The sequence below is a fragment of the Typopeltis vanoorti genome, chromosome 19 (genome assembly GCF_054136105.1).
Source record: "Typopeltis vanoorti isolate ZY-2024b chromosome 19, IOZ_Tvanoo_1.0, whole genome shotgun sequence".
NCBI lineage: Eukaryota > Metazoa > Arthropoda > Arachnida > Uropygi > Thelyphonidae > Typopeltis > Typopeltis vanoorti.
This window is the reverse complement of record NC_143567.1, coordinates 60134250-60147947: the sequence shown is the minus strand read 5'-3', so window position 1 is coordinate 60147947 and position 13698 is coordinate 60134250. Positions and strand designations below refer to the sequence as shown.

Here is a 13698-nt window from a genome sequence, read left to right as displayed (position 1 = left end):
ACTATCCAGACCGGTTTCAACCTTTTTTGAGGTCTCCTCAGTGAGTAGCTAGACCCTTTGCAAATCGCGATATTTTGTAATTTTTTCATTTTCTTTGTTGTCAATCCGACTATCTCTTGGTACTACTGATATTTCGATAAACTTAACACCCTTGTTTTCACTTTTTTCAACCGCTGTGATATCGGGTGTGTTACATTCCAAGCTTTTGTCAGTCTGGATTTTGAAATCCCAGAGTATTTTAGCTTTTTCATTCTCAACCACTTTCTGGTGAACTTTATGCTTCTAGTAGTCTTTAGATACTTCAAACCCATACTTTTTACATAAATGCCAGTGGATTATCTTAGCTACGTTATCATGCCTTTTACGGTACTCAATTTGTGCGATTTTGCTGCATCCACTTATAATGTGGTTTACCTTTCTTCCTTTTCCTTGCACAATCTACATTTACTGTCTTCTTGGATTTTTTGTATTTTTGCCTTCATAACGTTGGTTTTAATGGCCTGTTCTTGTGCTGCAAAAATTACCAATTCTGTTTCTTTCTTTAGTGCTCCATTCCTCAACCATTGCCAGGTCACGTTGCTGTCAGCGCCGTCCTCTATGCTGTGAAATATTGTCCATGCAATGCCTTATTTTTCCATCTTTCAGTTCTCACTTTTGCTTGGTTGGTTTTGTATTCCAATTTTGTCTCCATGGGTTTAAATAAACCCTCTTTCCTTACCTCAATTAGAAAATTTTCCGTTGTTTGCTGCAGGTAATCATTTAAATTTCGTTTTTCTTCTTCTCTTCTTCAATAACTCAAGACTGTGTAGCTTAGCGGATGTGGCGTTTGCACACCGCCGCGCTTGGCCGCACGAAGGAAGACTTGGTTTCGAGTCTAGTCGGCGACTAGAGGAAATTTTTCTAAGCCTTTTTTCGACCGGTTCCCGAGTTAGTCGACCTCTGGCACGGGCAAGCAGGTTTTTCCTCCCGGAAACTCGGGTTTTTCGTCCTGTAAACTCAAGAAAATCGACCGTAGAACCCACATTATTTCAGACATTAAATATATTGTGTTAGGGACCACGAGATGGCGGCTGCATTGGCATTAATTTTCGAGTTTTTCTTCTTTCGATCTAAATCTTCCATCTCTAGCTGGGTCAATTCAACAATGCCTGCTGAATATCCCAGAACAGGTATGACCCAGGTATTAATTGCTTTTATCAAATTTCCAGCATTAAGCATTGACTTAAGGAGTTTTCTTAATCATCTTATGTGTTCTGCTCTAGTTCTTTCTTTGCATCTTATTGTGCAGAATTTGTGATGCTTCTAAAATTCCCAAATATTTGTAGCTCTCTTCGAATTTTATTGCCTTGATTATTTCACCTTGAGGAGCTCGATTTCGTTCATATCTTCAAGCTTTCTTCTTGTTATTCCAGCAATTGCACATTTGTCTAAGCCAAAATCCATTGATATATCTTGACTGAATATGTGCACAGTGTTTAGCAACGATCCGAGGTCATTCTCTGATTTTGCATACAACTTCAGATCGTCCATGTCTAAAAGGTGAGATATCTTTGCACTCTTTTGCGCAGCTTGATAACCATGAGCAGTTTTATTTAAAAATCTAGTTAAGGTGATCAATGACAATATAAACATTAGAGGAGATAATGAGTCTCCTTGAAAGATGTCCCTTTTTATGTTTACCTCTCCAATTTCTTCTCTATTTATAACCAACGTTGTTTTCCAGTTTTTCATGCTTGATTGCAAAAATGTTTGCACGTTTTCGCTAATACCGAATAGTTCTGTGCATTTTAAAATCCAGCTATGAGGCACCGAATGAAACGCTTTTTTATAATCTATCCAAGCCATGTGAAGGTTGGTTTTTCTATATTTGCAATTTTTAAGAATCATTTTATCAATCAGCAATTGGTCTTTTGTGTCGCTTGAATTTTTGCTGTTCTTTTTGTTCAATTAGGAGAAGAGAATTTGCTTTAAGATAGCTGTATATTTTATCACTTAGTATGCCTGTGAATAACTTAAAAGTTGTTGGCAGGCAGGTTATTGGTCGGATGTTTTCTGGGTTTGGACCTTTTTCTTTATCCTTTATGATCAAAAAAAAAACGTTTTCCCTGCTGTGAGACACTCTTCTTTGCTTTTTCCTTCTAAAACATCATAAAATTGGTTATCAAGTCTTTCATGTAAGCCTGTTAGATATTTCAACCAGTAGCCATGTAATTCATCCTTCCCAGGTGTTGACCAATTTTTTTATTTATTTAGCTTGCTTTTGAACCATTTCAGTTGGTCCATTTTTCGTTCTTGAGATTCGTTCGTAATTTGTTCAATCCATTTTGCCTTGTTATTGTGCCTCTTGGGGTTGTCCCATAGGTTTTTCCAAGACTTTAGTGTATTTTCTTTGTCTCTGGTATTTATATTTATATTTTCTTTAAGGTTATCATTCCTGCAGCAATCAATTTTCTTGTAAAACTGGTGCTGATTTGCGCGAAACATCGAATTTTGCTTGTACTGTTCAATGCGTGCACTTTATCTTCTTATTTTAGCTGCAACTATTTTTTGCTTCACTTCCTCTAATACTTCATCAATAGGTCGTGTTCCAGTATTATATCTCTTTATGAGATTATTTCGAATTTTTGTGTTTTTCAGCTTCTTTTCCTTAAGGTTTTTCAAATTGCTCACGTCTGCTCTGAGTTTAAGAATTTTATTCTCTAGTCGATGCTTCCATTTTGGTTCCTGAGCCTTACTGCTTTTGGGTTCACTAATCTTATATCCTAATTCAGATGTTACGACGTAGGCTATTGAGTACATAAGTTGATTCGTTTGCCCAATAGTTCCAGTAGGAATATCCCTTGCACCTTTATTGGCCTCTTGTAGGAGTTCCTTCAGTTTTTGTTGAGGTACTTGTCTCAATATTGGAAGCCTAACTCGTTCCTGGTTGCTGTTCATTTGCTCGATAATTTTTCTTGCGAGTTCTTGTTCCTTATCTGATTTGGTATCCATTTACACATTACGACACACTATATCAAATATAATAATATACTGCCACCTACCAGGAAAAAAAAAAATTGCGCTACATCATAAAACTTGACTTCAATATTTTAGTGAAGTTTGCGAATTACGTAGAGTTAACAGACTCGTGGATATTTTTATTTTGACGGACCGGACCATAGGCAATCTTCCTACGCTTTCTCTTCCTGACAGTCGCTAAAACTGCTAGAGGGAGTAATTGACAGACCCAAAAATGCTTAGTTTTTTTAACACTTTTCAAACATAATTTATTCCAAGTTTCGCTAACAACATTTATTTCAAATTTGTAATGTATATTAGGTGCGTTTTTTTTTTTTTTTATGTTGACTGAAAACTCACGATATTAATTTGCAGTGATTTCTTAAGGAAGTAGTAATTTTTTTCTTCCGAGTCAAACTGCTGCTGCAATACAAATAATTAGCATACTGGAAAATTGAAGCATGATGGGTTGAAAATCCAAGCAATCATAAAATCTGGTAGCTGCTAGAATGTTAAGTTTCAAAATCTATTATTAATAACATTTAACAGCACGTTTACAAAAACATCAACTTCCATTATATGTTAACGTAAGCGGAACACGTGCACAGTAGAATAACAGAGCACTTTGTCTCTGAGTGCCGTGTTCATAAATAGTTGCCTTTATCTACATTCACGGAAATCTATTCTTAAGCTTTTCAGAAGTGTGTGTGGTGCTCGAAATGCGCGTAGCCATATTATTTAAATATGGATATTAGCACCATTTCTTATATTTAGAAGGCTAACGAACATCGCATTAAAACTACCCGACTACAGTTCTCAGATAACTTGTAACAGACGTGCAGTTCTGTTATATTATTAAATCTGTCTTTGTTAGATAGTCAATGTTGTATTTATACAAATGGATAAATTAGTGGGGATGGAAATGTGACAACAGGATTATTGTTCTAATATACAGAGGCTCAAGAAGGGAGTGTATTAACTATAGAGCAATAACATTGTGTCACTGTGCAAAAATTTATGAAAGGATAACGGCGACAAGAACAAGAGATAAAATAGAGGAAGGTCTAAGAGAAGCGCAGTTTGGTTTTAAAAAAAGGGCAATCAATAGATGATTTGCTTTTTGCTGCAAGAGAAATTATGTAAAGTCATTGGGAATTTAGAAAAACCGTATTTATAGCATGTCCTGATTTGAAAAACGCCTTTGATCGGAAAAAGTTTTCAATGGAAAAAGCTTGGGAAAGTCCGGAAAAGATAACCACAAAAAAAGAAGAAATAGTTATCATAACAATTTCTTCTAAATATGGTCACTCAGAGTTGTCTACACTTAATAACAGGCCAAAACAAGCGTGTTTTTGTGAATCCCACCTACAAAAGGAATAGTACAGTTGGCGAGTGGTTAGCGTATCCGCTCTCCAGCTAAGAGGCTGTGGGTTCGAATCCCGCGTAGGCATGGATGTTTGTGATTGTCCTCTCCCAGTATGGACTGGGTCACCATGGGAGTAGTAGACCCAAAACCTCCCACTTTGCAGTGGGTAGAAAAATAGGCTGTTAATTTATATATATATATATATATACTCGCACACACACACACATAACTATCACTTCAAAAATAATTACCTCTTCTTCCTCCTCCTGCATTCCAAGTTGTGCACATTGCTGTGGAGTAGCAGTTCTACTACCACAAACATAAATTACATCTGATTTGAAATTTGTTATACTATCTGTAACAGCGAAATCCTCACAACATATTGAATTTTCGAGATGTGCTCTAATTATAATAATTGCACCGAGGAAATTAAATTTCTTGGTCGTGTTTTTAAAAGCAGATGAACAAGAGAAAAATTCTTTCAACAACAGCATTTCCTCGCTGGTGCGACCAGACAATTAAGTGCATATGCTTCCAACTTCTTAACAATTTGGTGGCGAATGACACCCAGCTAAAATTTTGTGGTGTCTTGGCATTTCAAAAACATTATCCATTCTCCAATCAGTTAAATTAATTTTCTTATATCGTTGTTCAGTTTCATCTAAATTATTTTCAGTTAAACGCAACATAGGCAGATCTGAAAAATTACACTTTGATGTTTGGCTTAATATGATATCAGGATTAAGTAATGAAAGATTTTTGAATCATTCAGCTGTATCACACAATCTGGAATTTGCTCGGTCAGTGACCTCAGTAATGAATATTAGGCAACCTTTTACGTCAAGAACTTAACTTTCTTCTTTACTAGCTTATGGTGTCCTCTTGAATTCATTTAGATGAGTACCAGCTTCCTGTTTAAATTTTATCTGCATAATCAACATTGTCTATATCTTTTTCATTTTCGTCAGGAGTGTAAATTCTGCTGCAAAGAGTTTTTCTGAGTAACTCTAATTCATTAGAGAGAGTATTGGGATCTAGTTATTAAATGAAACATTGTATTAACTGCTTCAAAATCGTTACAGTCGGTGTACCAAACACAAAATAGAGATTATTCATTTTATCATAGAGAACATTTCTTTTACTATTCTGGTTTTGTATTTTGTATCTGTTCGACCAGAATTTTCTGATGCAAAATAAGCTTTCAGTTCTCGCCAGTTTAGTAGAATATTAAGCATTGCTTTTCTGTTGACAAGCCATGAAGCCTTCTGAAATGTCGAGAAGGATGCTTGATAATCACTTTCGCGTCCAATTTCTGGATTTAATGTGTCAAACAGATTTCTATTCTTCTCTGTGTAAATGATTATCTGAGAACGAAGCGGAATCTCGGTTATGAGAAATCCAGACTAGATGGAAGCATTTTGAATGCATAGGGCCAAAGAATGACAAACACACTTCGTATGCACACAATTGATGCTCCGACTTTTATTCACGTCCACACTGAATTGTTACTTCTAACCACAGGAGCAGCCACATTGCTTGCAAAAATTAATGCACTTTTCTCACTATACGCAAGTGCTTTTGTATAGCAATATCAGCTAATTCATTAATGAGCAATACAAACTTCTTAGCTTTGACATTTTTCAAATCTGCCCGTAATTAACCACCTTTTTAATTATCCGCGTGCGCTTAGATAGGTGTATTTTTATATTTTGAAGAACACTATTTTTCCCATGATCTTTTATTACCTCATTCAAATGATCAGTAGCATCATTTCACAATGACAAATAACACTGCTGACTTACTTTCAGCTGGTTTAATGTTTTCCGTTGGCAAAGAAGACGCGCGAGTGCTCGATTAAACCAAAAGTTTTAGATTTATGTACGGAAGAATCTTCGTGTTTTGAGTAAGATTATGCAATTAACTTTTCACAAGTGCAACGACAGAGTTTACAGAAAGTATTTATTATTATTATTATTAGACACCTCCAGGGAGTCCAGAGACTCATCGAGGGAGGGCACCTGCTGTACAGCTCTGTCTCTGCCACTCAATCCACCAACTGACCGCAACTTCATCAACGCCATCTGCCTCCTACCACCACAACTAGTATTTCCAAAGACAATCACAAACATCCATGCCCAGGGCGGGATTCGAACCCACAACCTTTTGGCTGGAGGGCGGATAGCTGGCCATACCTAGGTATCCTTACTATTACTGGTGCTTTTTGTAACTATTAAATCCCCACTCCACCATTTTATTATTTTCGTTCACTATCGTAACAAAGTTTCCACTTATGCATTTTGATCGAAAGTTATCGAAAATCTTTTTGAAATTGGCACTCTTCAACCAACCATCACGTGAAAACAATATGCTAAGGAGTAAGCCAGTTCGTTCCGTACGTGTTTTCAACTTGTAATGTACTTTGTGAGTTTGCTGTTATATTAAATATTATTATTATATCATATTAAATCTGGATTTATAATATGTTATTATCATTTTGATAATATCCCAAGAAACCTACCAGAAAGCTTTTTTTTTTTTTTTTAACTTTCCGCCAAGGAAAAATTACTTCTATCCTTGCTCGTTGAATTACAAGTACCTTGTTTTTTTGCTATGTTATTTTGGAAAGAGATGGATCTTTCTACTGAAATTAGAATAAAAAAACATCAAGATTACATCTGATACTCGGAATGTAAGAAATCTGGCCTCGCTTTCTGCTTTCCTAAGCAGAAAATATTGTAATGTGTGATGGTGTTTTGTATTATTTAGAGTAGAGTGGATACTCCCCTCACTCCGATCAGTCCTGAAACGCCATGAAATATTCTTTGATATGATAATAATTATAAACTTCTTTATGGAATTGAATAACGAAATACGTCTTTCTCATCCATATGTCTGTATCTGGGAGGAACCTCGAATTATTACTTGTCAGAAATGCTGAATGCTGACAGTTTTAATAATATGTAGTGTTTAGGATCTTTACAAAAATTTCTTGAGACATTTCAGTTCTGGTTTAATTGTTTATATGCAGAAACTATATAATGCAATAATCTATTAGGGTCTACAAAATTTAGTTACTTCTGGTATTTAGAATTTGTACTAAAATATATCATGTTTTGGTTTAAATCTGATCATTTACGTGGTCAAAATATTTTGAAATTTGGTATTTAGGATTTCTACTGAGATTTTTTTGTGGCATCAGTTTTGATTTAAATCGGACTTTTTAATGGCAAAACGTTTCGAAACGATACAAAGCTGTATTAGTAAAAATCCACTGCAAGTAAGCAAATTTCATACAGCATCGACATGAAGATACAACAATACAGAAAAAAATCTTCGATTCGTTAAAATACATTAAAATTTCGCTGTACTATTTACCACCGGTGCAAAGCTGCCACTCCTTGGGATTTTTCCCAAGATCTAGAGATTTTTAATAAAAAACTCCCAAAATCGTGGGGAATTTGAACAGAAGTTTGAATTTTAATATTTTTGTCATATTTTCCTATTATATTCACGATTTTTTTTTTTTTTTGATAAATCTGATAAATAAACCGTTTTTGCTTTGTTCTGGTATCGTTTTCCCTTTCTTTTGTTTTACATCATTACAATACATATAGCGCAACCTCTTGCAGTGTTGTCGTAGAGATCCTTGTGCTTGTACAGTGTTTGACAAATTGTTTAAATTATCAATATTTTTACTTATTTTCATATTTATGGTACTTCCAATCCAACCATATGGAGCCATCAAAGAAAAAACAGAAGTAGTATTCTCAAGCATTTAAAGAACATCGGTTAAAATATCCTTAATTAAAAGATTGGCTGCAGCAAGACGTGAACAGCAAACATACCAGTTACTGTAAGTGTTGTAATATTACATTTAAAAACGCAAACAAATCTGCGCTAATAAAGCATAAAGATTCATCCAAACATAAAAGTAATTATCAGTCTGCTATATAGTCGACAGCTGTTATTACTCAATTTCTTAATAAGAAAGAGTCAACAGAGGATAAACAATTAGCTAGGCGTGAGTTAATAATTGCTAGCTTCTTTTCTGAGCATAACGTCCCATTTTCTCATGTTGATCATTTTGTAACGATGTGTAAACGCGCAATTCCGGATAGCCAAATTGCTGGAAAGTTGGCAATGAAGAAAACTAAACTTTCTTGTTTAGTTTTCTTCATTGTTGATGATATCAATTTCGAAAAATGAGTGGCAGCCCTGCACCGGTGTGTTGTAAATATATATATATATATATATATATATATATGTAGGAAGTATTTTTATTATTTCCTACATTTATATCTCCTCCAGAGATTTTTATTTAATAAGGTTAAAACACCTTATGGTAACTTGTTTTGGCGAAATACTTACAAGCTCTGTATGACTAAATCTTGGTATTTCTATTTCTAGCCTAGCTCCCACTGACGAGATCTCAATAAAGGTCGAAACCGGTCTGGGTAGTGGCCCCTTGCCTTTAATACAAAACATCATACATCCCCTGCTTGGAGATGTGTTTTGGCATTAAGGGTAAATATTAAGATTAGTGATCGGAGCTTGTTCCACCTTTGCGACGAGTTGCCCTGATCCTGCACTACCTGTGGGATCAGTTAGACTTGCATCAGTTGCAGGCGCAAACTTGACTTTGAGTCTGTTTGCTTACTTGGGAAATGGAGTAAAACCAGGTTTAAAATTACTTGGTATCCTTAACATATATATATATATATATATATATATATATATATATATATATATATATATATATATATATCGATAAATGATATTCCAACCAGCAGGTTGGAATATCATTCCATGAAAAGTCTCAACTTACCGAAATATGCAAGAATCAAAAATTTTCAATTATAATAGATGAGAGTGCAGATATCTCCGTCACTCAAATCTTGGCTGTTGTTGTACGGTATTTTGACGCAGATAAAAAAGATGTAGCTGATGCATTACTAGACATAGTATGTGTAGAGAATGGAAGTGCGAAAAGTCTTTACAGTGCTGTCAAAACTCTTCTGCTGGATTATGGCATTCCCCTTAGCAATATCATTGGGTTTGGTAGTGATAACTGTTCCTTCATGATGGGTGTTAACAGTGGATTTCAGAAACTGTTGAAAGATGACGTCCCATCTGTTTTTGTGATGGGTTGCGTTTGTCATTCATTTGCTCTATGCTCTAGTCGTGCAGTCAGTGTTTTACCCTCATACTTAGAAGCTTTTCTAAAGGATTTAACCTCCTACTTCTCCCGCAGTGCTAAGCGGCAAAGAGATTTTGTACTCATTCAAGAAGCTGCTGATATATAGCTACACATAAAATTCCCAAACTTGCTCAAACCAGGTGGCTGTCGAGGGAAAAAGTGGTATCAACTATTCTAGAACAGTATGATGCATTAGTTCTATACTTTCAAAATGAATCAAGGACAGATAAAATTGACAATGCCAAAAAAATTTATGATACATTTACTGACCTTGGAACCAGACCAATGCTTTTTTTCCTTCAGTATATTCTTGAAAAAGTAAATACACTTAATATAGATTTTCAATCAGAGTATTTCAGGTTACACTAACTGTTCTTAAATGTATCAACAGAATATCTCAATTTACTTAGTTGCTTCATTAAAGATGAGATTTTAAGAACAGCTAAATTATCAGAAATTGATCCGAGAAACCAAAACAACTATAAAAATGTCAATGATATTTACTTCGGTGGTTGAGCAATGGTGCACTTAATTAGAAACTCGTTCGAAGATAACTCTATTTTGTTGAGATTTAAAAATGATTGTTTAAAGGTTCTTGTGGAACTAACTTAGTTCGCAAATAAAGAAAATATTTATCTTCGAAAAAGACAGCATTGTTGCAAAATTACGAATCTTGGGCCCAAAAGTTGCTAGTGACCCTAGCCAGTCACCATCTACCATTATTCCTCTTGTTGCTCAGTTCCCCTCACTTGTTGATGATATTAGGTTAAATCAAATAGATGATGAGTGGAGAAGTTATCGTCTCGTAGCATCAGATCTACCAATTCCTAAAGATATTGGCATTCATTGACTGACATAAAAGATGGCATGAATAATAATAAATATGGTTTACTGTCATATTTTATGACAAATCTTACTATTCTGCCGCATTCATCTGCATGCGTGCATGCATTTTCTCACAAGTGAATTGTATAAAAACAAAATTAGCTAATTCATTAAAAACGGAAACTGTGAGAGACAGAATCCTAGCAAAGCAGTGCTTAGCGATACAAAATGCAACGTGTACTTCTTGGGAGCCACCGAAAACATTAATCAAGGAGTTGGAAAGTCGCACAGTTCATAATAGATATAAAAATCGACTTAATACCGCAAAGGGAATGTGATCAATTACCAGAAGATATTGGCGAAGAAGAGGGAGGAAATGTCAATTAAAGTAAGTTAAGCATGTATTCTTCGTATAATATAAACTTATAATTTTTTTTAAAAATGAAAGTATACTTTGTTTCAGGGAAAGAGAAAGAGAGAATTAATAAAAATAAAAAAAAAAGAAGAGAAATTGTAAAATTTAAAGAGAGAAAAGGTAAAATGAAGTCTAATTATTAAATTATACAATTATAATATAAACTAATACTTTTTTATATGAAAGTATACTTTGTTACAGGAAAAGAGAAAGAGGGAATTAATAAAAAAAAAAAAGTAGCAAAATTTTAAGTCATTTTTCTGGTCAGTTAGTAGGTAACTATTTAAATGTCAATTTTTTGTATTTTTATATTATGTTTTTAATTTATGTGTAATGTTTTAATCAAACCATGCAGAATTATAAATTAATAAAGGCATATTTAAGTGCATAGTTTGAGTTTTTTGCATATTTAAGAGCATATTTCGGATATGCTCTTAAATATTAAATTGCACTTTTTTACGACTGAAAATCCGAACCCTAGTTATTACTACCTGGGGAATTTTTGAGGTCTAATCTGGGGAATTTCGAAAAATGAGTGGCAGCCCTGCACCGATGTGTGTTGTATATATATATATATATATATATATATATATATATATCGAGAAAATTAAAAAGTTTACTCTTACTGCATATATGTGTCGCCAGTGCGATATGAATTATAAGTAAAATAGAAATAAGCAATTCTGCTGCTAGCCGATGCGTGGTCGTGTACGGTCGCTAAACAGGTTACACACCTAACTGTATATATTGAGATATTTTTAAACTGATTTCTCTATGGCCGAAAATGATCGGCTTGAAGGTTGGAGATTTCTACTTTAAGATGCCTACCACTACAATATTTTTTGAAAATTTATTCACCGATTCTACCCTTTTATTAAAAAAGAAAAAAAAATCTTAGTCTCTTCTGCATAACCATTCATTATTAAAAGTATGTACGTGATTCCTGAAAAAAATGTAACTAAAAACTTCAAGTTAGTTATTCTCTTATTTTCAATGAACAAATTTTCCTCTTATGCGCCTTATTTATAAAGTTTGTAACTTGAAAGTCTTTCTTCACCAAAATAATTACTTATTCCTCCCTCTTCGTCTTTCTCCTCTTCTTTGTTACAAATAACAATAAATCTGTACAAATCGAAAGTATAAGACAATCATAAAAAGGTGCAAACTGTGGTTTTTATAGTTATCTCGGATTTCAATACGTTATTTATTTTATTTTTCCTACGGTTTTGAAACTGCACGTTTTATTCATAAAACTGGGAGCTAAATTATTTTGTAAACAAAACGCAACAGAATATAATATTAACACGAAAATGAGAAATTCATTCCAATTGATATTTAATATATTTTGTCATTTTCAGATAGCAACCGTTAAGGGGGATAAAATGAAAAAAAGACAACTGAAAAAGAGGGAAAATAAAACAACTTGAAATGCACATTGTTTCCTATATTTAACCGAACATTGAAGAATAAATGTTTGGTAAAATTAAGATATTCAATATATGGAAGGAATGATCATTATAGTGTCTACAGATATGAAACTTGCGCCCTGCGATTATTTATTTCAGAGATCGCACTCTTTTCTTCGTTTGCTTTTCTTTCTTTCTTTTTTTTTTTTTTTCCAAGCCTTTATTAGGCGGAATGACAATTTCAGGAAATTCTCAAGTCACTGGCCATGTGCAACGAAGCAGTGTGACCATTTCTGTTTCATTTTCTTTCTAACGAAAAGATCAAAAGTGCGGGGGGGTTAAAAAGCAAAGAAGATAGAACTAAAGCCAGTCGAAAATTCTTGTACGCTGAATCATAACTGTTCCTCTCTTCCTACAGTGACATCACCGTAACATCGGTCAGGAGAGGGAGGAGGAGGAGCCATGCTTCTCACGGTCTGTTACGCCTTACTAACGCTGGTGCAACATCGACAGCGAGTTCGTTTGCTACGAATTCTCCGAGAACACGTGCAGCTTGGCAGCGTTGTCTTTCATTGGCACGAGGCTCCTAGCAATGTCTCTGCGCCTGCCGATCTTTTCCCAACCTATTCCTCCAGGTTTGTTGATCCCGAAGATGTCGAGGATGTGAAATCACTCTTAGAGAAAAACCAAAAAAGGGTTTCAAGTACCATTCCAAAGGTAAGCAGTAAATTCATTTTTTTTTAATGCTGTATTTGCTATCCCTAATAATTCATCGCCTGTGGTATACAGTGAAGTATACACAACAATGTACGTGTGATATATGTTTATCTATAAAACTGCAACTAATTTAGCACCGCACCAGTAATGTAGTATTAGTTTAAGGTTAAGAACTCTTGAAGAATTACGTTTTTACATTTTAATTAATATTCAGTTTCGATTCGTTTTTGACCTACTTTGTTTTTTATGCTTAAGTTTACTTAATTTGAGGTTCTTAAAACGTACTTTGCAAGGTCAAGTTCTTCTAGATACGTGTGTATGTGTGAACGTATATATCTTTTAAAGACATCACATATATTAAAATGAATTAAGTAGATGCCACTTGCAATTTAGACGTACCTGGTTAACTTAATGTTTTAATTGTTGAGAATGTATCAAACTGTAAAATGCAAAAGCCTTAAAAAAAAAAAAAAAAAAAAACTAGAATTTCATTCTAGCTGCCTCTCTAAATTGTAGGCTTTCTCAGTAGCTGTTAGAGTTCTTTTAATAGAGATGTTTTTTTAGAAGATATTATTATTTATTTAGAGGAATATTATTATTAGTTTTGAGGAAGTAGGTAAACTATTTGAGGAATAGCTGATCAAATGCGCCTCCATTGCGCAATTGGAAGAACAGCGGCACATTGCGCTCTTCGATTGGAAAGACCAGGGTTCGATCCTCGTCGTGACGGGAGGAATATGGGCTTTCTCAGTTGAAGGTGAGTTAGCCGATCTCA

At 34.4% G+C, this 13698-nt stretch overlaps 1 protein-coding gene across 1 annotated transcript in view; it reads left to right on the top strand.

Moving 5' to 3' along the window:
- Nucleotides 1–13698, top strand: part of Hcs (holocarboxylase synthetase-like protein) — a 129760-nt gene that overhangs the window by 17830 nt on the left and 98232 nt on the right. The window contains exon 2 of the mRNA XM_090409137.1: nt 12625–12923. Coding sequence (XP_090265263.1) covers nt 12669–12923 — 255 coding nt within the window. The 5' untranslated portion in view covers nt 12625–12668. The remainder of the gene's footprint in view (nt 1–12624; nt 12924–13698) is intronic.